The following is a 24,447-nucleotide window of genomic DNA, read 5'->3' on the forward strand; positions in this document are numbered from 1 at the left end:
TACCCCGTACAACGCTAGGCCAATTGTGCGTCGCCCGATGGACCTCCCAGTCACGGCTGGCTGCGACAGAGCCTGGGCGTGAACCCAGAGTCTCTGGTGGCACAGCTAGCGCTGCGATGCAGTGCCCTCGACCACTGCGCCACCTGGGAGCCCCTCCTTCACTTTTTCAACATGTTACGTTAGTCTTATTCTAAAATGTATTAAATAAATGTTTTTCTACACACAATACCCCATGACAAAGCGAAAACTTTTTTTTTAAACATTTTTGCAAATTTATTTAAGTAAAGTAAATAAGTATTCAAACCCTTTACTGTGAGACTCGAAATTCAGCTCCGGTGCATCCTGTTTCCATTGATCATCCTTGATGTTTCTACAACTTGAATTGGAGTCTACCTGTGGTAAATTAAATTGATTGGACATGATTTGGAAAGGCACACACCTGTCTATATAAAGTCCCACAGTGGACCAAGCCAATTAGGTTGAAAGAATTTTCCCTAGAACGCCGGGATTGGATTGTGTGAATGCACAGATCTGGGGAAGGGTACCCAAAAAATTACGCATTATTGAAGGTCCCCAAGAACAGAGTGGCCTCCATCATTCTTAAACGGAAAAAGTTTGGAACCACCAAGACTTCTTAGAGCTGGCCGCCCGGCCAAACTGAGCAATTGGGGGAGAAGGGCCTTGGTCAGGGAGGTGACCAAGAACCCGATGGTCACTGACTGAGCTCCAGAGTTCCTCTGTGGAGATGTGAGAACCATCTCTGCAGTACTCCACCAATAAGGTCTTTATGGTAGAGTGGCCAGACTGAAGCCACTCCTCAGTAAAAGGCACATGGGAGACTAGTCAGGATCGAGGGTAATAATGAACGGACCAAAGTACAGAGAGATCCTTGATGAAAACCTGCTCCTGAGCTCCTCAGACTGGGGCGAAGGTTCACCTTCCAACAGGACAACGACCCTAAGCACACAGCCAAGACAACGCAGGAGTGGCTTCGAACAAGAGACATGAAAATAGCTGTGCAGCGACGCTCCCCATCCAACCTGACAGAGCTTAAGAGGATCTGCAGAGAAGAATGGGAAGCTTGTAGCATCATACCCAAGAAGACTCCAGGCTGTAATCGCTACCAAAGGTGCTTCAACAAAGTACGGAGTGAATGGGTCTGAATACTTATCTATATGTGGTATTTCTGTTTTATATCTTTAATATATTTGTAAACATTTATAAAAACAGTTTTTGCTTTGCCATTGTGGGGTAGCGTGTGTAGACTGATGAGGAAAACTAACTATTTAATCCGTTTTAGAATAAGGCTGTAATGTAACAAAATGTGGAAAAGGTCAAGGGGTCTGAATACTTTGCGAATGCACTGTTGTCATTCAACGAGAACTTGTTTTCATGCACATTATTTTTATGGAGAAATACTGCACGTAACATCTTAGTTAGATGTAAAGTTGCGCGACTGATTTCTTCCACAAAAACATCAAAATGAATGACATTTTTGAGGAAGTTTATATTGGCTACGGAGTCTCGAAATGGACAAAGTACTATTGACACTTTTTCAAAGTTTTTTTAATGGCGTATGCGAGAACACTCGTTCGGTTCGCTAGCCGAGTTCGCTCGGCGCCAGCCGAACTGAAGCATGCTGACGCCTTTATAGTCTGGAGAGAGAGGACATGGCAGTGCTGGGCCGCAATGCAGCCAAGATCTCACTGTACTGTGTTGTAATGGACCATTATGGAGAAGAAGGAGAGATGACAGGTCTGTCTGCATCCACCTATCTTAACCTCATGGCTGGCTGCAGCAGGTACACCGCTGATACTGATGTCATCTGATTCTCCTCAGCTCACACACTCTTGACAAATAACCCACACACACCGTCACACAACTCACTGTCACACACGTGCATATATCCTCTCCATTCCAGGCTGTGGCAATCTGATTAAGTTTCTGGTAATGGATCTGGGCACTAACAATCATAAACACCAATTAGGTTTTCTGACCCAGGAACAGACGCTTTCTCTCCCTTTTCTTTCCTCCCAGACATTTTGTGTGATTTTCTTTCCAGAATTTGTGTAACATGATTTAATCAGCTGTGTAATGAAAAACAAATTGTTTTGGCACAGCGTGTGGTTGAGGACGGGGGTTATTACAATACACACCCAGCTTTAAAAAGGTTGAGCAGTGTGTTCCTGGCTGCTTCTCCCTCTCCCTCTCTTCCCCTCCCTATGGCCCAGGCCACGGGAGCTGATGGATGTAGGGTCACGTTCCAAGGCCCTGTGTATTTGTGTGTGCACGTTCATGCGTTGCCTGCATGCATGAGCCTAGCATTGTGGCAGGCCCTGGATAATTAGTGATAGTGGAAGATAATTTCAGCAATAGGAATGATGACATTGGTGGCAACACTAAGACCTTATGAATACACGATGTCATCGACTGGAGACCTCTGCATTGCCTGCCTGTTTCTCTAATGAATTCCGTGCTATAGGTTGTTGGGCTTTGTCAGCCCTTTTTTTGAAATACGGACCTGGAAAACCGCTTCAACCCAATTCTTGGCACGGAGAAAGGTCAAATTAGTTACACTAATGTTTATAAACAAGTTTGCTTTTCTAATGAAGTCAAAGGGATGCCAGTTCAATTTGGGAGTCTGGGTAGAATATGTTTTACATAGCACGCACGCACACACGCACGCTCGCTCGCCCACACAGGGATATGTTTTTGGCTCTTACCCTTTGGTCCCTCCAGCCTGCTGTACTAGCCAGAACTGATTCATGCAGTGATAATGACAGAAATCTCCCAGTGTTCGGTCTCTCACACAAAAGCTAGAATAACAAAAGTGACACTAGTTATTATTTGGGGAGTCAATGATTACACACCATTAGCAGGCTGAAATATGGTTACTCCTAATACACACACTGGCCCATCAGGGTGACTCAGGAAGCGATATCACACAGGAAGCAGGGTAACAGAAAGAATTTAGAAGGGCAGCTCTGACCCGGGCCTGCTGTTTAAAAACTATCAGGCAGCCCAGATACATCTTTTAAGTTAATTTGGTGTGATGTTAAAACAGATGAGTACTACATCTAAAGTCACATTCCTAAGACAGGAGGAAGGTTTTGACCCCACTGACGTGTGTAGGGTTGACATAAGTTGGCAGGTTTATGGAGGCGTGAGCTCTCTAGGGAATGTTTGTGTGGTGGGGTTTTGACTGAGGTAAATGTTTTGACTGAGGTAAGTGTTTTATGTTCTCTTCCTGTGCAGTGATGTTTGGTGGACCTGAGGTTTGGTAGAACTGTGTTTGGTGTTCTATGCAGTAACAGTATTTGGAGAAGCTGACTTAATTAGCTGCGTTGTCTTGTTGTCGCTGCAGTGGCATCGGGAGGAACTGGCCGTGGGCGTCTGGAGGCAGCAGCATCCTGGCGGAGTACGGCACCCTGCACCTGGAGTTCATGCACCTCTCCAAGCTGTCAGGGAACCCAGCCTTCGCAGAGAAGGTGAGAGCTTGGGAGCCACAGCACATTCCATTCCAGTGCATTAACACCAAGTGTAACTGAGCACTCAGCCAGCCTGATGATGGGGTTATTCATAGCTGTGACCTTGATTACTATTCATGTTAACGCCTGTTCTGCAGGTAAAATGCCTTCTTTCCGCTCCGAGCCACCGGCCTCTCTCTCTCTTATGCCTCCCTTAACTGCCGTTCCTGCAGTAAGGCCATTTAAAGTGCATTACTGTGCCGTGCTGCTGGAAGATTAGGCGGCCATGAGGTATTTGCAGGGAGAAAGTAGAAACTCTTTTCCTCCTCCTCCTCCTAGGTCATGAACATCCGGAAGGTTCTGAATCGACTGGATAAGCCCCAGGGACTGTACCCCAACTATTTGAACCCTAACAGCGGACAGTGGGGACAACGTAAGTCCCCCTCATCCCTCTCTCATCTCACCCCTCTTCTGTCTCATTTCTATCTCCCCTCTCACCATTTTCTCCCCTCTTTCATCTCATCCCTCTCTCCCATCTAATCCCTTCCACCTCCCTCTGCAACACTGTTTATCCATCTCTCCTATCTTCCATCTTGCCCAGCCTTCTCTCTTTTCACCTCTCTCATCCCTCTCTTCCATCTCACCCCTTTCCCTTTCCATTAGAGGTTCACCAGTGGCTGTCAATCGATGTTCCGCAGCCTGTAATTATCAAGGTATTTACAGCTGGGAGAGCCACTTCAGTTCAATGTGAGCACTTCTGATTGAGTGGGCTGTGCATTAGAAGATTATGTAACTTAATGCTGCCCAGGGGGTGAGGGACATCAGGGAGAAATAAGTATCTGTGGCTAATGACAGTACTTAAACATGGTGAATACTGCCAGTAAAGTTAATTAGTCCTCTCTCGCTATAGTTCGGTTGTGATACCTCCACACAATACTACTCAAACCTTCCTGCTTCTTTGACTCAAGGCACCCCAACAGTTCAGTACCCCCATCCCTTGTATGGAGCAACTTCTGCTTTGACATTACCCAGCTCCAGCCAGGCCACCTCTTGACAAAACAAGCTTCAGACCCAAGAATTGCCTGGTCAGTAATCTACGGCACAGTGAGGTGGCTGGGGAGAGGCGGTGGTGGGATGCAGTAACCCTGCAGTGTGTCCGTGCTCAGACAGCCCTGTGCCCAGCAGACAGCAGCTTGTGTGGATCCCTTCTCAAATTATTGTGTTTGTCTCTGAGCCACACAAAAGGTTAATGAGATGCACAGACCAGATCAGACCAGACCAGTCCCTAGCTCAGCCATATGCTGCTGGCTGTAGCATCCTGATGGACCCACTGCAATCTCTATCACACACATTAATTTGAATGCATATCTTAGCTGTTTTGTTTGTTTTGCTATTCTGTGCAATACCTCCCCCCTCCGTGTGTGTGTGTGTGTGTGTGACCCTCTGTAATTGAATGGCCCCTCTACGCCCTCGCTGAAATGTCACGACGGATGAATACCCATACTAACTGTCTGTGTATTTGTCTCTGCTGTAGTCCTGGTCAGGGGGGTCAGAGAGGGTTCAGCGCTAATGACTGACCGCTGTGCATCCAGCCCCTGGGTCAAACTGGGTGGAGGGGATCAATGGAAGGGGAGGGCAGCCGCCCGGCTTGTTTCTCATTCTCTCTGACAACTTGATCCATCCCACAGGGTTTTTTTTTTCGTACAGTTTACAGCTCCATAATTTAGTGGAGCATAGGTGGTGTTGACATCAGGTCACCCAGCAGAGTGATGTAGTGACCCAGGCCAGGGTGTAGTGAGGTGGGGGTGCTGTCAGAGTCCTGTGTCTCTCTGGATGACTCTACATCATTGGGTCTTTGAAAAAGCACTTCTTAAGTCCCGTGTAGTAGTATTATTATAATTATCATTACAAGTAGCTATTCTGATGGGAGCCAGCCAGGTGAGGGAGAGAGTGGCTCTGTGAATTGCTGACTGACTAGGGGAAAGTAGCTGTACTACACCAGTAATGCCAAACCAAGCCTTAGAGAACACAGAGAAGGTTCCAAGACAAACATTGCTAAAGGCACCTCTAAAAGTGTTTGTGGTCTACATGGTCAGTGTTAGCTGGAAGAAGAATTTCCAAGTAGAAGAAAAACAACTCCATTGACAAATAGCCTGAAGTATAGGAATGCTAATGTTGGCTGTGACAAAAATGTAAAGCGATTTTTTTTTTTTTTCCAGGTTCGCACCAGAACCATTTGCCACCTGAGGATATTTTACATAAAGGTCACTTGTGATCTGTATTTACTGGTAGAGTAGACCTGAGGGGGATGTCATAGAAAAGGTCTTTCCATTCTCAGTGTTTCTCTGTCAAGGTACAGACGGCCTATCAAAGCTCTGGTGATGCTGTTGTAGTTGATGTTTCAATACAAACCATCAGTACAGTGTCCCTTAGAGCCACGTATCTGGCAGTCACATCTTCTTGTATGTGTGGAGCTGCCTATGACATGGCCCACAGACATGACGGACATCGCATCAAACCAATGGCATAGACCGCAGACATGACTGTCATCCTATCACACCAATAACATGGCTTACAGTCATGAGGACATCCCACCCTTAGGGAGTGAACGTTATTTACAGTATATTAAGGGGGCACATGGAGGTAATATTTTACCTGGACTTCCCTGAGCGTTTGGGGGAAAAAACACGTTAACCTCCCCTACAAAATGGTAATTAAAACCAAATAGCAGGGAATATTAAATCCCTTATTAGTAGGCTATAAATGTTGCAGTTTAAAATTCTATCAAATCAGTGGTTGAAATCGCCTGCTGTATTCATACCATATTCATGTTACCGCAAAAAGGAGGCCTTTACCAATGTAACAGTTAAGGGCCGTCCACACCAAGGACTATAACGAACTGCGTTGGTGAACATCCACACTAGAGGAAAGTGTATCGTTCCGCAGGATCCTACACCTGTCAATCAGTATCCTACACCTGTCAATCAGTATCCTACACCTGTCAATCAGGATCCTACACCTGTCAATCAGGATCCTACACCTGTCAATCAGTATCCTACACCTGTCGATCAAAGCATCCTACTGTGACGCTGTAGGCCTATTCATAAAGTGGTAACACAGACCATTCAGTGCTTCAGGGTGTGTTCATCGTCATAGTGACAACTGCAAATAACACTTCAGTGTAGACTACATGTAGTTTAATGACAATTATAATATATTAACTGGCATTTTAATGAAATGTAGATATTCAACAATAAACACTGTTTAGCCTGCTATTGTCTTGTCTTGCCATGTCATTGCTTGTCTTGTCTTGTCATTGCTTGTCTTGTCTTGTCATTGCTTGTCTTGTCTTGTCATTGCTTGTCTTGCCATGTCATTGCTTGTCTTGTCTTGCCATGTCATTGCTTGTCTTGCCATGTCATTGCTTGTCTTGCCATGTCATTGCTTGTCTTGTCTTGCCATGTCATTGCTTGTCTTGTCTTGCCATGTCATTGCTTGTCTTGTCTTGCCATGTCATTGCTTGTCTTGTCTTGCCATGTCATTGCTTGCCTTGCCATGTCATTGCTTGTCTTGCCATGTCATTGCTTGTCTTGCCATGTCATTGCTTGCCTTGCCATGTCATTGCTTGTCTTGCCATGTCATTGCTTGCCTTGCCATGTCATTGCTTGTCTTGCCATGTCATTGCTTGTCTTGCCATGTCATTGCTTGCCTTGCCATGTCATTGCTTGTCTTGCCTTGCCATGTCATTGCTTGCCTTGCCATGTCATTGCTTCTCTTGTCTTGCCATGTCATTGCTTGTCTTGTCTTGCCATGTCATTGCTTGTCTTGCCATGTCATTGCTTGCCTTGCCATGTCATTGCTTGTCTTGTCTTGCCATGTCATTGCTTGTCTTGTCTTGCCATGTCATTGCTTGTCTTGTCTTGCCATGTCATTGGTTGTCTTGTCTTGCCATGTCATTGCTTGTCTTGTCTTGCCATGTCATTGCTTGTCTTGTCTTGCCATGTCATTGCTTGTCTTGTCTTGCCATGTCATTGCTTGTCTTGTCTTGCCATGTCATTGCTTGTCTTGTCTTGCCATGTCATTGCTTGTCTTGTCTTGCCATGTCATTGCTTGTCTTGTCTTGCCATGTCATTGCTTGTCTTGTCTTGCCATGTCATTGCTTGTCTTGTCTTGCCATGTCATTGCTTGTCTTGTCTTGCCATGTCATTGCTTGTCTTGTCTTGCCATGTCATTGCTTGTCTTGCCTTGCCATGTCATTGCTTGTCTTGCCTTGCCATGTCATTGCTTGTCTTGCCTTGCCATGTCATTGCTTGTCTTGCCTTGCCATGTCATTGCTTGTCTTGTCTTGTCATTGCTTGTCTTGTCTTGCCATGTCATTGCTTGTCTTGTCTTGCCATGTCATTGCTTGTCTTGCCTTGCCATGTCATTGCTTGTCTTGCCATGTCATTGCTTGTCTTGCCATGTCATTGCTTGTCTTGCCATGTCATTGCTTGTCTTGCCATGCCATTGCTTGTCTTGCCATGCCATTGCTTGTCTTGCCATGCCATGTCATTGCTTGTCTTGCCTTGCCATGTCATTGCTTGTCTTGCCATGTCATTGCTTGTCTTGCCTTGCCATGTCATTGCTTGTCTTGCCTTGCCATGTCATTGCTTGTCTTGCCTTGCCATGTCATTGCTTGTCTTGCCATGTCATTGCTTGTCTTGCCATGTCATTGCTTGTCTTGCCATGCCATTGCTTGTCTTGCCATGCCATTGCTTGTCTTGCCATGCCATGTCATTGCTTGTCTTGCCTTGCCATGTCATTGCTTGTCTTGCCATATCATTGCTTGTCTTGCAATGTCATTGCTTGTCTTGTCTTATCATTGCTTGTCTTGCCATGTCATTGCTTGTCTTGTCTTGTCATGTCATGTCATTGCTTGTCTTGTCATGTCATTGCTTGTCTTGTCATGCCATGTCATTGCTTGTCTTGCCATGTCATTGCTTGCCTTGCCATGTCATTGCTTGCCTTGCCATGTCATTGCTTGTCTTGCCATTGCTTGTCTTGTCTTGCCATGTCATTGCTTGTCTTGTCTTGCCATGTCATTGCTTGTCTTGCCTTGCCATGTCATTGCTTGTCTTGCCTTGCCATGTCATTGCTTGTCTTGCCTTGCCATGTCATTGCTTGTCTTGCCTTGCCATGTCATTGCTTGTCTTGCCTTGCCATGTCATTGCTTGTCTTGCCTTGCCATGTCATTGCTTGTCTTGCCTTGCCATGTCATTGCTTGTCTTGCCTTGCCATGTCATTGCTTGTCTTGCCATGTCATTGCTTGTCTTGTCTTGCCATGTCATTGCTTGTCTTGTCATGTCATGTCATTGCTTGTCTTGTCTTGCCATGTCATTGCTTGTCTTGCCTTGCCATGTCATTGCTTGTCTTGCCATGTCATTGCTTGTCTTGCCATGTCATTGCTTGTCTTGTCTTGTCATGTCATTGCTTGTCTTGTCTTGCCATGTCATTGCTTGTCTTGCCATGTCATTGCTTGTCTTGCCATGTCATTGCTTGCCTTGCCATGTCATTGCTTGCCTTGCCATGTCATTGCTTGTCTTGTCTTGCCATGTCATTGCTTGTCTTGTCTTGCCATGTCATTGCTTGTCTTGCCATGTCATTGCTTGTCTTGCCATGCCATTGCTTGTCTTGCCATGCCATTGCTTGTCTTGCCATGCCATGTCATTGCTTGTCTTGCCTTGCCATGTCATTGCTTGCCTTGCCATGTCATTGCTTGTCTTGCCATGTCATTGCTTGTCTTGCCATGTCATTGCTTGTCTTGTCTTGCCATGTCATTGCTTGTCTTGTCTTGCCATGTCATTGCTTGTCTTGCCTTGCCATGTCATTGCTTGTCTTGCCATGTCATTGCTTGTCTTGCCTTGCCATGTCATTGCTTGTCTTGTCTTGCCATGTCATTGCTTGTCTTGTCTTGCCATGTCATTGCTTGTCTTGTCTTGCCATGTCATTGCTTGTCTTGCCTTGCCATGTCATTGCTTGTCTTGTCTTGCCATGTCATTGCTTGTCTTGCCATGTCATTGCTTGTCTTGCCATGTCATTGCTTGTCTTGCCATGTCATTGCTTGTCTTGCCATGTCATTGCTTGTCTTGCCATGTCATTGCTTGTCTTGCCATGTCATTGCTTGTCTTGTCTTGCCATGTCATTGCTTGTCTTGCCATGTCATTGCTTGTCTTGCCATGCCATTGCTTGTCTTGCCATGCCATTGCTTGTCTTGCCATGCCATGTCATTGCTTGTCTTGTCTTGCCATGTCATTGCTTGTCTTGTCTTGCCATGTCATTGCTTGTCTTGCCATGTCATTGCTTGTCTTGCCATGCCATTGCTTGTCTTGCCATGCCATTGCTTGTCTTGCCATGCCATGTCATTGCTTGTCTTGCCTTGCCATGTCATTGCTTGCCTTGCCATGTCATTGCTTGTCTTGCCATGTCATTGCTTGTCTTGCCATGTCATTGCTTGTCTTGTCTTGCCATGTCATTGCTTGTCTTGTCTTGCCATGTCATTGCTTGTCTTGCCTTGCCATGTCATTGCTTGTCTTGCCATGTCATTGCTTGTCTTGCCTTGCCATGTCATTGCTTGTCTTGTCTTGCCATGTCATTGCTTGTCTTGTCTTGCCATGTCATTGCTTGTCTTGTCTTGCCATGTCATTGCTTGTCTTGCCTTGCCATGTCATTGCTTGTCTTGTCTTGCCATGTCATTGCTTGTCTTTCCATGTCATTGCTTGTCTTGCCATGTCATTGCTTGTCTTGCCATGTCATTGCTTGTCTTGCCATGTCATTGCTTGTCTTGCCATGTCATTGCTTGTCTTGCCATGTCATTGCTTGTCTTGCCATGTCATTGCTTGTCTTGCCATGTCATTGCTTGCCTTGCCATGTCATTGCTTGCCTTGCCATGTCATTGCTTGTCTTGCCATGTCATTGCTTGTCTTGCCTCTCTTGCCATGTCATTGCTTGTCTTGCCATGTCATTGCTTGTCTTGCCATGTCATTGCTTGTCTTGCCATGTCATTGCTTGCCTTGCCATGTCATTGCTTGCCTTGCCATGTCATTGCTTGCCTTGCCATGTCATTGCTTGCCTTGCCATGTCATTGCTTGTCTTGCCATGTCATTGCTTGCCTTGCCATGTCATTGCTTGCCTTGCCATGGCATTGCTTGTCTTGCCATGTCATTGCTTGCCTTGCCATGTCATTGCTTGCCTTGCCATGTCATTGCTTGTCTTGCCATGTCATTGCTTGTCTTGCCTGTCTTGCCATGTCATTGCTTGTCTTGCCATGTCATTGCTTGCCTTGCCATGTCATTGCTTGCCTTGCCATGTCATTGCTTGCCTTGCCATGTCATTGCTTGCCTTGCCATGTCATTGCTTGCCTTGCCATGTCATTGCTTGCCTTGCCATGTCATTGCTTGCCTTGCCATGGCATTGCTTGCCTTGCCATGGCATTGCTTGTCTTGCCATGGCATTGCTTGTCTTGCCATGTCATTGCTTGTCTTGCCATGTCATTGCTTGCCTTGCCATGTCATTGCTTGTCTTGTTGCTCAAGTGGTTTGTAAGTTATTTCCATTTTTCTAATGGATGTCAATTCTTTTGGCTCTTTTTCACTGTGCACATCACTGTCTATCCTGTGCAATAATTCAATACATCAGTGCAACAATGTTATCACTGGCCAGTGATGCACTCTCTAGCCACAACTTTCCCCGGTGTGCATTTTCTACGCTGTAGGCATTCAGCAATTAGCAAGACCAAACCTGCTTCTCTCCACGGAAAGCCTATTAGGTCTAGTATAAAAATACATCTAACATAGAATTTTGTAGCCTGCTTGCCTTGCCATGTCATTGCTTGTCTTGCCATGTCATTGCTTGTCTTGCCATGTCATTGCTTGTCTTGCCATGCCAGATCTCCAGTCCAATCAGACTGCAGGGCTGCAAGACAGTGTGATGTCTGAGTCCTGAGTTCGCAGGCAGTTTAATTTGTCCCTGTCCCTTGTCAATCAGAGCCATGATCAGATCCTTGACCTTGTGTTCCCTCTCTGACCTGCTGTTAACCTCTGTGGCATTGACCCCAGTCAGCAAGGAAATACAGTCCTTATGAGGGCAAGGCCACACTTCACTACAAACTCTTCCTGGAGCTCTGTCCCTTTTATTACTGCTGACGTCTAATCTATATCCCCCAAACAAGGCTTTGGCTGTTAATGACATATACATATGTATGAGGGGGCATGACAATCACTATGATGAACAGCGGCTTGGCTTGACTGAGGCTCTCTCCCAGACCCTGGAGACTCATTCCTCACAGAGAGTGAAGTGGACAGGAGAGCACATCACCCGGCACAGCCCTACACCTCACTGACTGTCACAGGGACTGTCTCTCTTTTATACCCGGCTGTGGTATCGCTGTGTCTCCCTGCACAGCTCAGTCGGTACTCACACAGTGACCGGGGACGTGCCGGGGGGGACCTGATAAACTCATCAGAATGCCAATCTCCCCCTTGCAGACATCTTCCATACATCAGCCATCAAAGGAGACTAATCCCATTACTCCTGTAGCTTTGTTGGGCTCTGTTTGAAAAGGTGTCCCCGTCCCCTTGGCCAGGCCTATGCCAGACACGTCCCTTTGTCACTGAGGTTCGGAGGCTGAGCAGGTATTAAGGGGCCATCTTCCTGTGTAAACAGCCTCGGGTGCTGAGATGGCCGCCATCATTGCGCCATTCATCATCCTGAGGTGAGGCAGGCCACTGAGGAGGGAGGGCTGCTGCTGGCAAGATGAGATAGGTAAATTAAGCCTGGCTCCAGCATGACGCTCAAATCTTTCGTGTTGTCTCTGTCCTGTAGATCACGTGTCAGTGGGTGGCCTGGGAGACAGCTTCTATGAGTACCTGCTCAAGGCTTGGCTGATGTCAGACAAGACGGACGAGGAGGGCAAGAAGCTCTACTATGACGCTCTGCAGGTAAACCCTCAAGACACCTTACCTAGCCTACACACCTCTCCTCTCTTCTCTCCCGTCCTTTCCTCTCCTCTCCCCCACTCCCATCCCATCCTCCCCACCCCACTCCCCTCTGCTCCTCTTCTCCTACTCTCGTCTCCTCTCCTCATCCTTTCTTCTCTCCTACTGAGATTTAATGGCTACAGTACCCGTGCATTCCGAAGCGCTGACTAAACCTTTTCATAAGGCTCTTTTGACCTCCATTGAAAGCTTCTTTTGTCAACGCGATAACAACAGTTGGAGTTCTTAAATGACTGAACAGTCCGAGTCGGAAATCAGTACCAGTTGTGTGGGTTGCTATGTGAAAGCAAGACGTGCTACGCCAGGCAGGGGTTATCTCTGATTGTGAAGTACTAACCGCACTCCACAGAAGCTGGAGGAGTGAGTAAGTGGGGTTGGAGGAAGCTTTCAGTGGATGGGGGTCAACCAGTCTCAGAGCTCTGTCTGGTGAGATGTGCTCTGAATGCTGCTAGCCAAATTCTCTGTTTCATTAGAGCCAAGCCTCCTGTCCTGTTGGAGATAATAATGTTGTTCTCTGTACGGAGGTCCACAAGGACCCAGACTGCTCCAGGATATTACCCTCCCTCCATTCCACTCCCAGCCAGCCTTGTTTCCCCACCACAACTGCCTACCTACCAACCCGCTTGTCTGCCATCCACCTGGGCGAGACACCACAAGCAGGTCACCCACAGCGAGAGGGTCCCTATTGCCACGCCAAGCCATCCTCCATTTGGGTCAGACAGCCTGAAAGGCAGCTGGTTAGGAACAGACTCTGTTCACTTATTAATGGCTCCTTGGCATCCTCGCCTCAGCGCCGGCCCAGCCTATATGCTCTCTATCCCCCCCATGAGAAACGAAGCAGCCAGTGCTGAACAAGATGTGCCGCTGCCTGCCTCTGTCCAGGTCTGTGTGTTCTCGAAGCACTAGTAGTCGGAGGCTGAGATTGAAGGAAATGGCCTGAGATTTTTTTATTTCTTCTCAGCAGGAAAAGGCTGGGCTGTTGCTAAACAGGATATAGGCTGCCTTTTAAAGAGACCAAAGGAAATGAAATAACCAGTTTAGGAGAATATTAATCGGCTGATTTTCTGTGGCGGAACACGCCAGGCAATGCCCACCCGCATATAGACGGCCCCATTTACGTGATGGGTCACACACTACAAAAGCACAGATCTGAATTATCTTTTAAAAACGTAATTGCTTTCGGGAGATTTGCAATATTACATTTTCTTGGGTTTTCCCTCGGCAGGAGAAAAGCAAACTCAATGAATATGAAAATAAATGTGCCAAATGAAGCGCTGAACAACGAGGCGCATCAGAGGATGCACCTGAGATAGTATAGCGTTTGAAGCTGCCGTCGACTCGCTGCACATATTTATTCCATGTGTTAAAAGGCAGGATTTCTCTCATCGGTAATGGCCGTGTAATAACCGTGTGTTGTCTGTCAGTTGTGATCTTACTGTATTGGACACCTGCTGTGTGGCTAGCGGGAGATACAGGCCGTCGTTTTGAATCATTTGTGATCCTCCTGGTGTCGTGTCTCGCCGTGGATGAAACGCAGCCCGCCATTCCAGAATGTCTCGGGATAAAGTGGCCCCTCCCGTCTACAGTAAAAGCCAGGGACAAATAGGAGCAGCGTTCTGTGTCCACGCCACACAAGCAAATACATAATACTGGCCACCAGCTGGGACCCCTGGTTTTCAAACAACATCTGTTTTATCAAGGTTAACAATGCTGTTTGGGTGGTATTTATTCATGTTCCACTCCATTTGTAGTGGGAAGGGCCCCGGTCTGGGACTGGGGTTGGATAGACAGCTCACCTGTATGCCGTTCTTGTCATTGTCCTCCAGGCCATCGAGACCAGTCTGATGAGGAAGTCCAGCGGTGGACTGACGTACATCGCCGAGTGGAAGGGCGGCCTGCTGGAGCACAAGATGGGTCACCTGACGTGCTTCGCCGGGGGCATGATCGCCCTGGGGGCCGACGGAGCTCCCGAGGACAAGACGGGTCACCAGATGGAGCAGGCCGCAGAGATCGCCCGCACCTGCCACGAGTCCTACGCCCGCACCAGTGAGTCTGACTGACCCCCTCATCTGGGGCACACCAGTGTCCCTGTCTCCCTCTACAGCAGGGGTAGGCTAAGAAACTCTTCCTCTCCCTCTACAGCAGGGGTAGGCTAAGAAACTCTTCCTCTCCCTCTACAGCAGGGGTAGGCTAAGAAACTCTTCCTCTCCCTCTACAGCAGGGGTAGGCTAAGAAACTCTTCCTCTCCCTCTACAGCAGGGGTAGGCTAAGAAACTCTTCCTCTCCCTCTACAGCAGGGGTAGGCTAAGAAACTCTTCCTCTCCCTCTACAGCAGGGGTAGGCTAAGAAACTCTTCCTCTCCCTCTACAGCAGGGGTAGGCTAAGAAACTCTTCCTCTCCCTCTACAGCAGGGGTAGGCTAAGAAACTCTTCCTCCCAGGTGAGGTGATATTAGTTCTGAAGCCCAGACAAAAGGAGGTGTAGGACTCAACCACAGCTCACACTCACTCTTTCTCTCACACACACACACACCCCACACACCCCTCTTTAGAGCAAGCCAGTGTGAAATGAAAGATTAATGAGCGTTGAGCCTGTTTTCTCTCTGAGGCCAGAGGGGCTGCTGGGTAAGTAGAGCGTAGTGCCAGCCAGGTTAAAATCTTCAGTTTATTTTTTTATATATTTTTGTTTTGCTCATCACCTTCTCCTAGATCTGGTTGGAGTTTTTCACCATGTTGTTGTCTTCCTTGCTTCCCCCTCTTCCAGCCCTGAAGTTGGGCCCAGAGGGGTTCAGGTTTGACGGTGGCGTGGAGGCCATCGCCACACGGCAGAACGAGAAGTACTTCATCCTGAGGCCTGAGGTCATCGAGACCTACATGTACATGTGGAGGTTCACCCACGACCCCAAGTACAGAGAGTGGGGCTGGGAGGCTGTGCAGGTGAGAACTATCATCCTTCAGAATTATCCCACCACAGTCCTATCTGTCATGTTTGTTTTCATCGTGTCCCCTCCTAGCCTCCACTGAGAAGAGACTCTTCCTCTTAGAACTTTGACAGTGAATTTAACATTTTTAATTTGACCTTTATTTAACTAGACAAGTCAGTTAACCTGTCTAGGACCCCCGCAACAGCCAGTGAAAGTGCAGGGCGCCAAATTCAACACAACAAAAATCTCATAATTAAAATTCCTCAAGCATACAAGTATTTTACACCATTTTATAGATGCAATTCTTGTTAATCCAGCCACAGTGTCTGATTTCAAAAAGGATTTACAGCACCACAAACGATTATGTTAGGTCACCACCAAGCCACAGAAAAACACAGCCATTTTTTCCACCCAAAGAGAGGAGTCACAAAAAGCAGAAATAGAGAAAATGAATCACTAACCTTTGATCTTCATCACACATCACACATCACATGTTACACAATACATGTATTGTTTGATAAAGTTCATATTTATATAAAAAAATCTGAGTTTACATTGGCGCGTTACGTTCTAGAGAGAGCCACATCAATTTACAGAAATACTCTAAACATTGATAAAGAGGTACCAATATACTATTATTATTATTTTTTAAATTTTATTTTTACCCCCTTTTCTCCCCAATTTCGTGGTATCCAATTGTTAGTAGTTACTATCTTGTCTCATTGCTCCAACTCCCGTACGGGCTCGGGAGAGACGAAGGTCGAAAGCCATGCGTCCTCCGAAACACAACCCAACCAAGCCGCACTGCTTCTTAACACAGCACGCATCCAACCCGGAAGCCAGCCGCACCAATGTGTCAGAGGAAACACCGTGCACCTGGCGACCTGGTTAGCGCACTGAGGCCAGCCCACCACAGGAGTCACTGGTGCGCGATGAGACAAGGATATCCCTTACGGCCAAACCCTCCCTAACCCGGACGACGCTAGGCCAATTGTGCGTCACACCATGGACCTCCTGGTCGCGGCCGGCTGCGACAGAGCCTTGGCGCGAACCCAGAGTCTCTGGTGGCACAGTGAGCACTGCGATGCAGTGCCCTAGACCACTGCGCCACCCGGGAGGCCCTCAAGATATGACTATTATACATGGAACTTTAGATAAACTTCTCCTTAATGCAACCGCTGTGTCAGATTTTTTTTTTTTACTTTACGGAGAAAGCAAACCATGCAATAATCTGAGTACAGCCTTTAGAAAACAAAGCAGCCATAAAGATACATAGATAGATACATAGATATATTGGGTAGTCAACATTACTCAAAAATAGCATTTTAAATATTCACTTACCTTTGATCTTCATCAGAATGCACTCCCAGGAATCCCAGTTCCACCATAAATGTTTGATTTGTTCAATAATGTCCATCAGTTATGTCCAAATATCTTCTTTTGTTAGGGCGTTTGGTAAACAAATCCAAAAGCGCGTTCAGGTCACGCCGAACGTCGGACAAAAAGTTCAAAAAGTTCCATTACAGCCCGTAGAAACATGCCAACCTAAGTATGGCATCAATCTTTAGGATGTTTTTAACATAAAACTTCATTAATGTTCCAACCGGACAATTCCTTTGTCTGTACAAATGAAGTGGAATGTAGCTACCTTTCAAGTGAGCGCGCCAGACCGAGGCTGTGGCACTCTGCCAGACCACTCACTCAATGAGCCCCTCCTTTAGAGTAGAATCCTCAAAACAGGTTCTAAATACTGTTGACATCTAGTGGAAGCCTTGGGAAGTGAAACATAATGAATATCACCCTGTATCTTCAATGGGGGCTGAGTTGAAAAACTACAAACCTCAGATTTCCCACTTCCTGGTTGGATTTTTCTCAGGTTTTCGCCTGCCATATGAGTTCTGTTATACTCACAGACATCATTCAAACAGTTTTAGAAACGTCAGTGTTTTCTATCCAATACTAATAATAATATGCATATATTAGCATCTGGGACAGAGTAGGAGGCAGTTCACTCTGGGCACGCTATTCTTCCAGAAGTGAAAATGCTGCCCCCTATCCCAAAAAGGTTAAGAACAAATTTGTTTTTACAATAACGGCCTACCCTATCCCGGATGACGCTGGGCCAATTGTGCGCCACCCTATGGGACTCCCAATCACGGCCGGTTGTGATACAGCCTGGAATCAAACCAGGGTCTGTAGTGACGCCTCTAGCACTGAGGTGCAGTGCCTTAGACCGCTGCCCCACTCGGGAGCCCAAAAAGTGAAAAGGGAACAGACCCCTGTTCATTGATGTGTAGACTCATTCAGGTCTACGCATCGCTAGTTCTGAGTACAGTAGTCTTTAAAACCTTTGAGACTCTTCCTTCCTCCATACACTCCTCTCTCTCTCTCATTGCTATGCGGCAACAGATCAGAACAGTGGTAATGTTGAATGCTGATTGCTCAGATCCCAGAGCCATGCTGTTGTATCCACTAATGACATGAGATTACCTCTGATGGGCCTTGTGTTAGCCATAAATATGATCTGGAGCCTGCCTGCCTGCCTGCCTCTCTGCCTGTCTGCAGATAACTCCTCCTCCTGCCCTCAGCCCTCATTCAGCCAGGGTGGATGTGTAAACACTGCAGCCCCAGCTCCATCCTCCTCAGCTCCATTTTCTCCCTGAGTCATATTGCCTAATGCAGCCTCCTCTCCTCTTCCCCCCCACCTGCAGGCAGAGCAGCCACACTGAAGGGAAATATGCTGGTTCAACAACAAGCTAACACCACCGTGCATAACACTACAACACCCTGCCATAAGAAACAGAGTCAACTCAACACTTTTTCACCCTCCATTCTCTCATTTTTCTCCCTCTCTATTTTCTGTTCTCTCTCTTTTTCTCTCTCTCTCTTTCCTTCTGTCTCTCAGGCTCTGGAGAAGCACTGTCGTGTGGAGGGAGGCTACAGTGGAGTGAGAGACGTCTACTCCTCCAGCCCCAACCATGACGACGTCCAGCAGAGCTTCTACCTGGCAGAGACACTCAAGTAAGGCGCTAACACACACACACACACACACACTGTCAACTTACTCTGCTAAGAGCCATCTGGAGACATAGCATTGACATTTTGGCCTTGCCATTAGAGAGGAATAAAAATCGATCTTGTCAGAAAATCAATCTGTTTTTTTTTTTGCATCCTTGTACGTCCTCCCCCCAGAACCGTTCCTTGAATAATTATAGTATTGGATTTGTTTGACAATATAATGGACACATACGTTTAGAAGTAATTGTCCTCCCTATAAGGCCATTATTCTCTCCTGGACAGATCTACCTAAACATAACTGGTACCGTGGAATCTGTTGGGACAAAATGGGATGCAGTGGATAAAGAGAAGCAGTTGTTCAGGTGTTTGACAATTTGGACAAATCATGATTTCGCAGGTGTTCGCATCTTTCGTTTTTTTGAAGGGGAGGGTAACTTGCTAAGAGGTTAGAACTCCTCATTCTAGTTCCGCACCTCGTTTTAGCATCTCTTCATCTCCTCTCTTAATGGGCAATATTTCCACTTTTCAACCTCATATTCATCTCCAACACCAAACCAGTGTCTACATATTTCACCGACCAGCTCGATTCGGTCTTATATATTAACATTTTTAATTGTGTTTTTTACATTGGATAAAAGTAGATACTTTTTTTTTTAAAGTAGATAGAGCTAGAAAATTGTATATCATACACAACAGTTGAGGAACTAAGGGAAAGTAATTCTGCTTTGAAAGTTGATAAACTTGTAACCCCACTTTTGAGAAAATGGCCCTTGAACTACTGGAGAGCTTTTCTTTGTCTACACCCATTAAGCATTGTTCACACCCTCTTAAGCCTTAGCCCCACCCATCTCTTTAAGGATTCACATGTGAGGCAATGTGCTAAACAGAGTGAATACAATAGTGTACTTAACAACCAAAGATTTCAAGACTAAAGGCTGGTTTACATAACGTTACTACCCTGCATGAATCTGTAGCTAAAGCTAACCAACTAGGTTCAATGTTAGCTAGTTCGATAATATTGGGCTATAACTAGTAATGCTAATGGCTCTGAGATTCGAATAATATTACTACACAAATCAAACACGCAACTTTGGCTAGCGAGCCAGCCAGCTAACGTTAGCTAGCTAGCTAACAGTACACTTTAACTTGCAATGAAAACAACTTTCTGACAAAATTTGAAACGTATAATATGTGAAATGTAGCTTCTCCCTCTGTCACAGATGCCATTGTTTCCCTTAGTTTGAAGATGAAATCCGGAGACAGGTGTTTTATACAACAGCCTTCTGTGTGTTCTCTTTTTGACTCCCTCCGCATATTTGCAATCAAACGCTAGAATTTTCTCCATCTCCTTAGCTATCATACTCTGCTTCAACCGGGCATTCCACTTATTTCAAAACTCGGTCCTCCAGAAAGTGTAGAGCATTAGCAACACTTTTGCAGTTCTTCGTGATATTGTTAAAAAGCTCTGTTTAAAAAAAGATTACCTAAACATATTGAGTAGCTCATGTTATAGAAGTGTGCTACATGGCAGACCAATCCAAACTCATTTCTAGGCATGTCCAGCCCACCCATTATCTCAGCCAATCATGGCTAGCGGGAAGGTCCCAGTCTTTGTCCGTGGCTAAACCAACTAGGCTCGTAATTGAACAATTATATTCGTATTTACAAATGACATACAAGTTTGTTATTAAGGCACCTGAAAGTTCACTTGTTCTAGGAGGCATTTCTAACTTTTTTTTAACTTGATATATTTTTCAACAAAACTTAAGTGCACCGTTTTCACATATGTTGACACTAGTATTGTGCTGGAGATAATTCAAATTTGGTTGAAAAAGTGGTGGAGTTGCCCTTTAACACGTATGGATCCAAAACTTGATCGAGCAGCTGATTATTTACGTGAGACTTTAGTTCTGGGTTAACCGAGATTATAAGGCCATATAGAGGAACATTGTCTATATCCAGGCAAGGTTTTCCTAGGAAAGAGAGTCACACCTACATTTTGTTTCATGACACCAAAAACCTGCTCTAGTATTTCATCACACCCTAAAAAACAGACACGTCTCTGTGTTTTGTGTTCTCTGACAGCTTCCTGACATTCAGTTTGTTTGAACACTTCAAGACAGAGCAGAAGTAGAATGTCTTTCCCCCATTGAGCACTCACTTCACCTCTGTGCTGTGCCTGCTGGCCTCTGAGGAGAAACAACTGACGTCCTGTGTGTATTGTCTTGTCACGGCCGGCTCAGACAGGCAGGCTTCTGCTAGCACAGTGTGCAGTGTACTACAGGGACCTCAGCAGTCTTCTCCAAGATTGATAGCAGCAGTCGCACACAGAGACCGATAAGAGGAGGCAGACTGCTTTTACTGAGCCCTTATACCCTCTCTCGCTCTCTGAAAATCTCTCTCTCTCGTTCACTATTGATAATAGCGCAATGCCTGGGTTAGACAGACCATATAATGTGGGTCCAGTGAGATAGGCTCATTGTAACATATATCTTACCGGCGTATAGATGGGTCTCTCTGTCTATTGTCCAGTCTAATCCTGGTCTGAGAGAGATTTCACCCCCCCCCCTATGGTTTCTATGGCGTATCAGTGGTGTTGTTTTGCTCTCCTCTTGTGGGAGCCTTGTCAAAGCACTCTGGTGTGACCTTATAAAGAGGTCACAGGCTCTTTGTCCCTGCTCTGTGTCCCCACACTGCTCTGCTCTGGGGCTAGGGGCTGTAAGGACAGCCACGTCACCATGACTGACAGATAACACCAAGCTGCACGCAGGAGAGAGGGAGAGAAGGAAATGGAAAGAGGTAGGAAGATGAAGAGCGAGAAAGCTGGAAAGCGGTAGAGACCTGGGGGAGACAGGAAAAAAATACAGGTTCAAGGTTGGGAGAGAAAGGATCCAAGAGAGGTAAGTGAGGACGTCTTGCTGTAACAGTTAACAACCACAGCAGCAACAGTAACAAATACGTGCCCGTTTCCCTCCTTCTGTGCAGTAAACAACTCTGTGGAACTTTGATTTTGGTGTTATTTTTCCTTTTTTTGCCCAAACCCCCAAACACCTGGGCTAATCTGCCTCTGACTGATGCTTATATGAAATGCTGTGTGAGTCCTGCCACCTAATAGAGCTGTTAAACTTCTCTAGCATTTCATTTAATGGTGTTGGAAAGTGCTGCAATTTTGCGAATAGGGTCTCTCCAAATGCCAGGACTCCCCAAATGACTCGTTTACTAATGCTTGCAAAATCCATCTTTTAGGCTCTGGCTCTCCCTTTCTTCCTACTTTCTCCCTCTCTTTACCTCTTTCTGTCTTGCCCTCTTTCTTCCTGAATCCCCTTTCTCTCCTCCCTCTCTCCATCGCTTTCCTCCATCTCTCCATCGCTTTCCTCCATCTCTCCATCGCTTTCCTCCATCTCTCCATCGCTTTCCTCCCTCTCTCCATCGCTTTCCTCCCTCTCTCCATCGCTTTCCTCCCTCTCTCCATCGCTTTCCTCCCTCTCTCCATCGCTTTCCTCCCTCTCTCCATCGCTTTCCTACCTCTCTCCATCGCTTTCCTACCTCTCTCCATCGCTTTCCTCCCTCTCTCCATCGCTTTCCTCCCTCTCTCCATTGCTTTCCTCCCTCTCTCCATCGCTTTCCTCCCTCTCTCCATCGCTCTCCTCCTTTTCTCCATCGCTCTCCTCCTTCTCTCCATCGCTCTCCTCCTTCTCTCCATCGCTCTCCTCCTTCTCTCCATCACTCTCCTCCTTCTCTACATCGTTATTCTCCCTCTCTCCATCTCTCTCTCAGCCTCCTGGCCAGGGTTCTCCTGCCTTTGCGTGAGGTCAAATTAGCAGTAATGACTAAATGTAAAGCTGTATGTCTGGCTGTTTGCTTTACTTGGCTTGTCACACTAGCGACTCCTTGTGGCGGGCCGGGCGCCTGCAGGCTGACATCCGGTCGTAAGGTGAACTGTGTTTCCTCCAACATATTGGTGCGGCCGGCTTCCGGGTTAAGCGGGCGGGTGTTAAGAAGCGCGGTTTTGCGGGTCATGTATTGGAGGACGCATGACTCGACCTTCACCTCCCAAGCCCGTTGGGGAGTTGTAGCGATGAGACAAGATCGAAATTGGGGCGAAAAAGGGGGTAAAATACAACAACAACAAAATAAAAATAAAGAAGGATGCTGTGCTGCTATGACTTAATGAGTTAGTTGTGTCTTACTACATATTCCTAGTGTAGTGAAATATTAGGCTTTGGGTTCTGAGAACACTGAGGGCTGGTGCGAGGGGAATTTGACTGTTGACCAGCAGTGTGTCATTAGTGACTGAAGTACTTAATTTTTGTTTTTATTATTTTTGTTCTTTTTTTAAACAACTGATGACTGATGTCAGTTAATTATTTGAATTCAAGTTTTTTTTTTTTCCTGTGAGCTCAATACGCAAATTGCACAGTTTCTCTAGAGATCAATCAGATCCAGCCTGAACTATGCGATGTAGTAGGGAGTTGTTGTAACGTTTGTCGTCGGAAGGAGACTAAGGTGCAGCGTGGTAAGTGTTCATGATTCTTTAATTACTCAGAACACCAAACAAACACAAGAAAATAATAACGAACGTCACGTTCTGCAGGCTTCACAGAGCTAACAAAAAACAAGATCACACAAACACCAAAGGGAATGATATATGTGATCCCCAATCAGAGACAACGATAAACAGCTGCCTCTGATTGGGAACCACACTCGGCAAAAAACAAAGAAATAGAAAACATAAATAAAGAAACTAGAATTCCCACCCTATTCACACCCTGGCCTAACCAAAATAGAGAATAAAAGCCTCTATGGCCAGGGCGTGACAGTACACCCCCCCCCCCCCCCCCCCCCCCCCCCCAAAAAAAAGGTGCGGACTCCAGCCGCAAAACCTGACTCTAAAGGGGAGGGTCCGGGTGGGCATCTCTTCACGGCGGCGGCTCCGGTGCGGGACGTAGATCCCCCTCCGCCCGCAGATCCCTTTGCTTTGATGGCGGCCCTGGTGCATGGACCTTCACTGTAGGAACCGGGCCGCAGATCATCGCCGGAGAAACCAGACCACCGGAGGCTCCGGACTGGGGACCGTCGCTGTAGGCTCCGGACAGGGGACCGTCGCTGTAGGCTCCGGACAGGGGACCGTCGCTGTAGGCTCCGGACCGGGGACCGTCGCTGTAGGCTCCGGACCGGGGACTGTCGCTGCAGGCTCCGGACAGGGGACCGTCGCTGCAGGCTCCGGACCGGGGACTGTCGCTGTAGGCTCCGGACCGGGGACTGTCGCTGCAGGCTCCGGACAGGGGACCGTCGCTGCAGGCTCCGGACCGGGGACTGTCGCTGGAAGCTTTGTGCCTTGTATCATCACTGGAGGCTCCGTGCCATGTATCATCACTGGAGGCTCCGTGCCATGGATCATCACTGGAGGCTCCGTGCCATGGATCATCACTGGAGGCTCCGTGCCATGGATCATCACTGGAGGCTCCGTGCCATGGATCATCACTGGAGGCTCCGTGCCATGGATCATCACTGGAGGCTCCGTGCCATGTATTTCACTGGAGGCTCCGTGCCATGTATCTTCACTGGAGGCTCCGTGCCATGTATCTTCACTGGAGGCTCCGTGCCATGTATCTTCACTGGAGGCTCCGTGCCATGTATCTTCACTGGAGGCTCCGTGCCATGTATCTTCACTGGAGGCTCCGTGCCATGTATCTTCACTGGAGGCGCCGTGCCATGTATCTTCACTGGAGGCGCCGTGCCATGTATCTTCACTGGAGGCTCCGTGCCATGTATCTTCACTGGAGGCTCCGTGCCATGTATCTTCACTGGAGGCTCCGTGCCATGTATCTTCACTGGAGGCTCCGGGCCATGGATCATCACTGGAGGCTCCGGGCCATGGATCATCACTGGAGGCTCCGGGCCATGGATCATCACTGGAGGCTCCGTGCCATGGATCATCACTGGAGGCTCCGAACGTGGAGCCGGAACAGGTCTCACCGACTGAGATGTACTGGCAGCCTAGTGAGT

General features: G+C 47.0%; 1 protein-coding gene across 2 annotated transcripts in view; it reads left to right on the forward strand.

The window, feature by feature from the left end:
- LOC110522207 (mannosyl-oligosaccharide 1,2-alpha-mannosidase IA) overlaps positions 1-24,447 on the forward strand; it is a 167,652-nt gene that overhangs the window by 137,922 nt on the left and 5,283 nt on the right. For both annotated transcript variants that reach the window (XM_021600408.3, XM_036975779.2), the window contains exons 6-11: positions 3,365-3,488; positions 3,807-3,900; positions 12,326-12,441; positions 14,325-14,544; positions 15,261-15,433; positions 18,326-18,441. In XM_021600408.3, coding sequence (XP_021456083.2) covers positions 3,365-3,488; positions 3,807-3,900; positions 12,326-12,441; positions 14,325-14,544; positions 15,261-15,433; positions 18,326-18,441 — 843 coding nt within the window. The remainder of the gene's footprint in view (positions 1-3,364; positions 3,489-3,806; positions 3,901-12,325; positions 12,442-14,324; positions 14,545-15,260; positions 15,434-18,325; positions 18,442-24,447) is intronic.

Source organism: Oncorhynchus mykiss, chromosome 4 (genome assembly GCF_057628025.1).
Source record: "Oncorhynchus mykiss isolate SJ-2025 chromosome 4, ASM5762802v1, whole genome shotgun sequence".
Classification (NCBI taxonomy): Eukaryota; Metazoa; Chordata; class Actinopteri; order Salmoniformes; family Salmonidae; genus Oncorhynchus; species Oncorhynchus mykiss.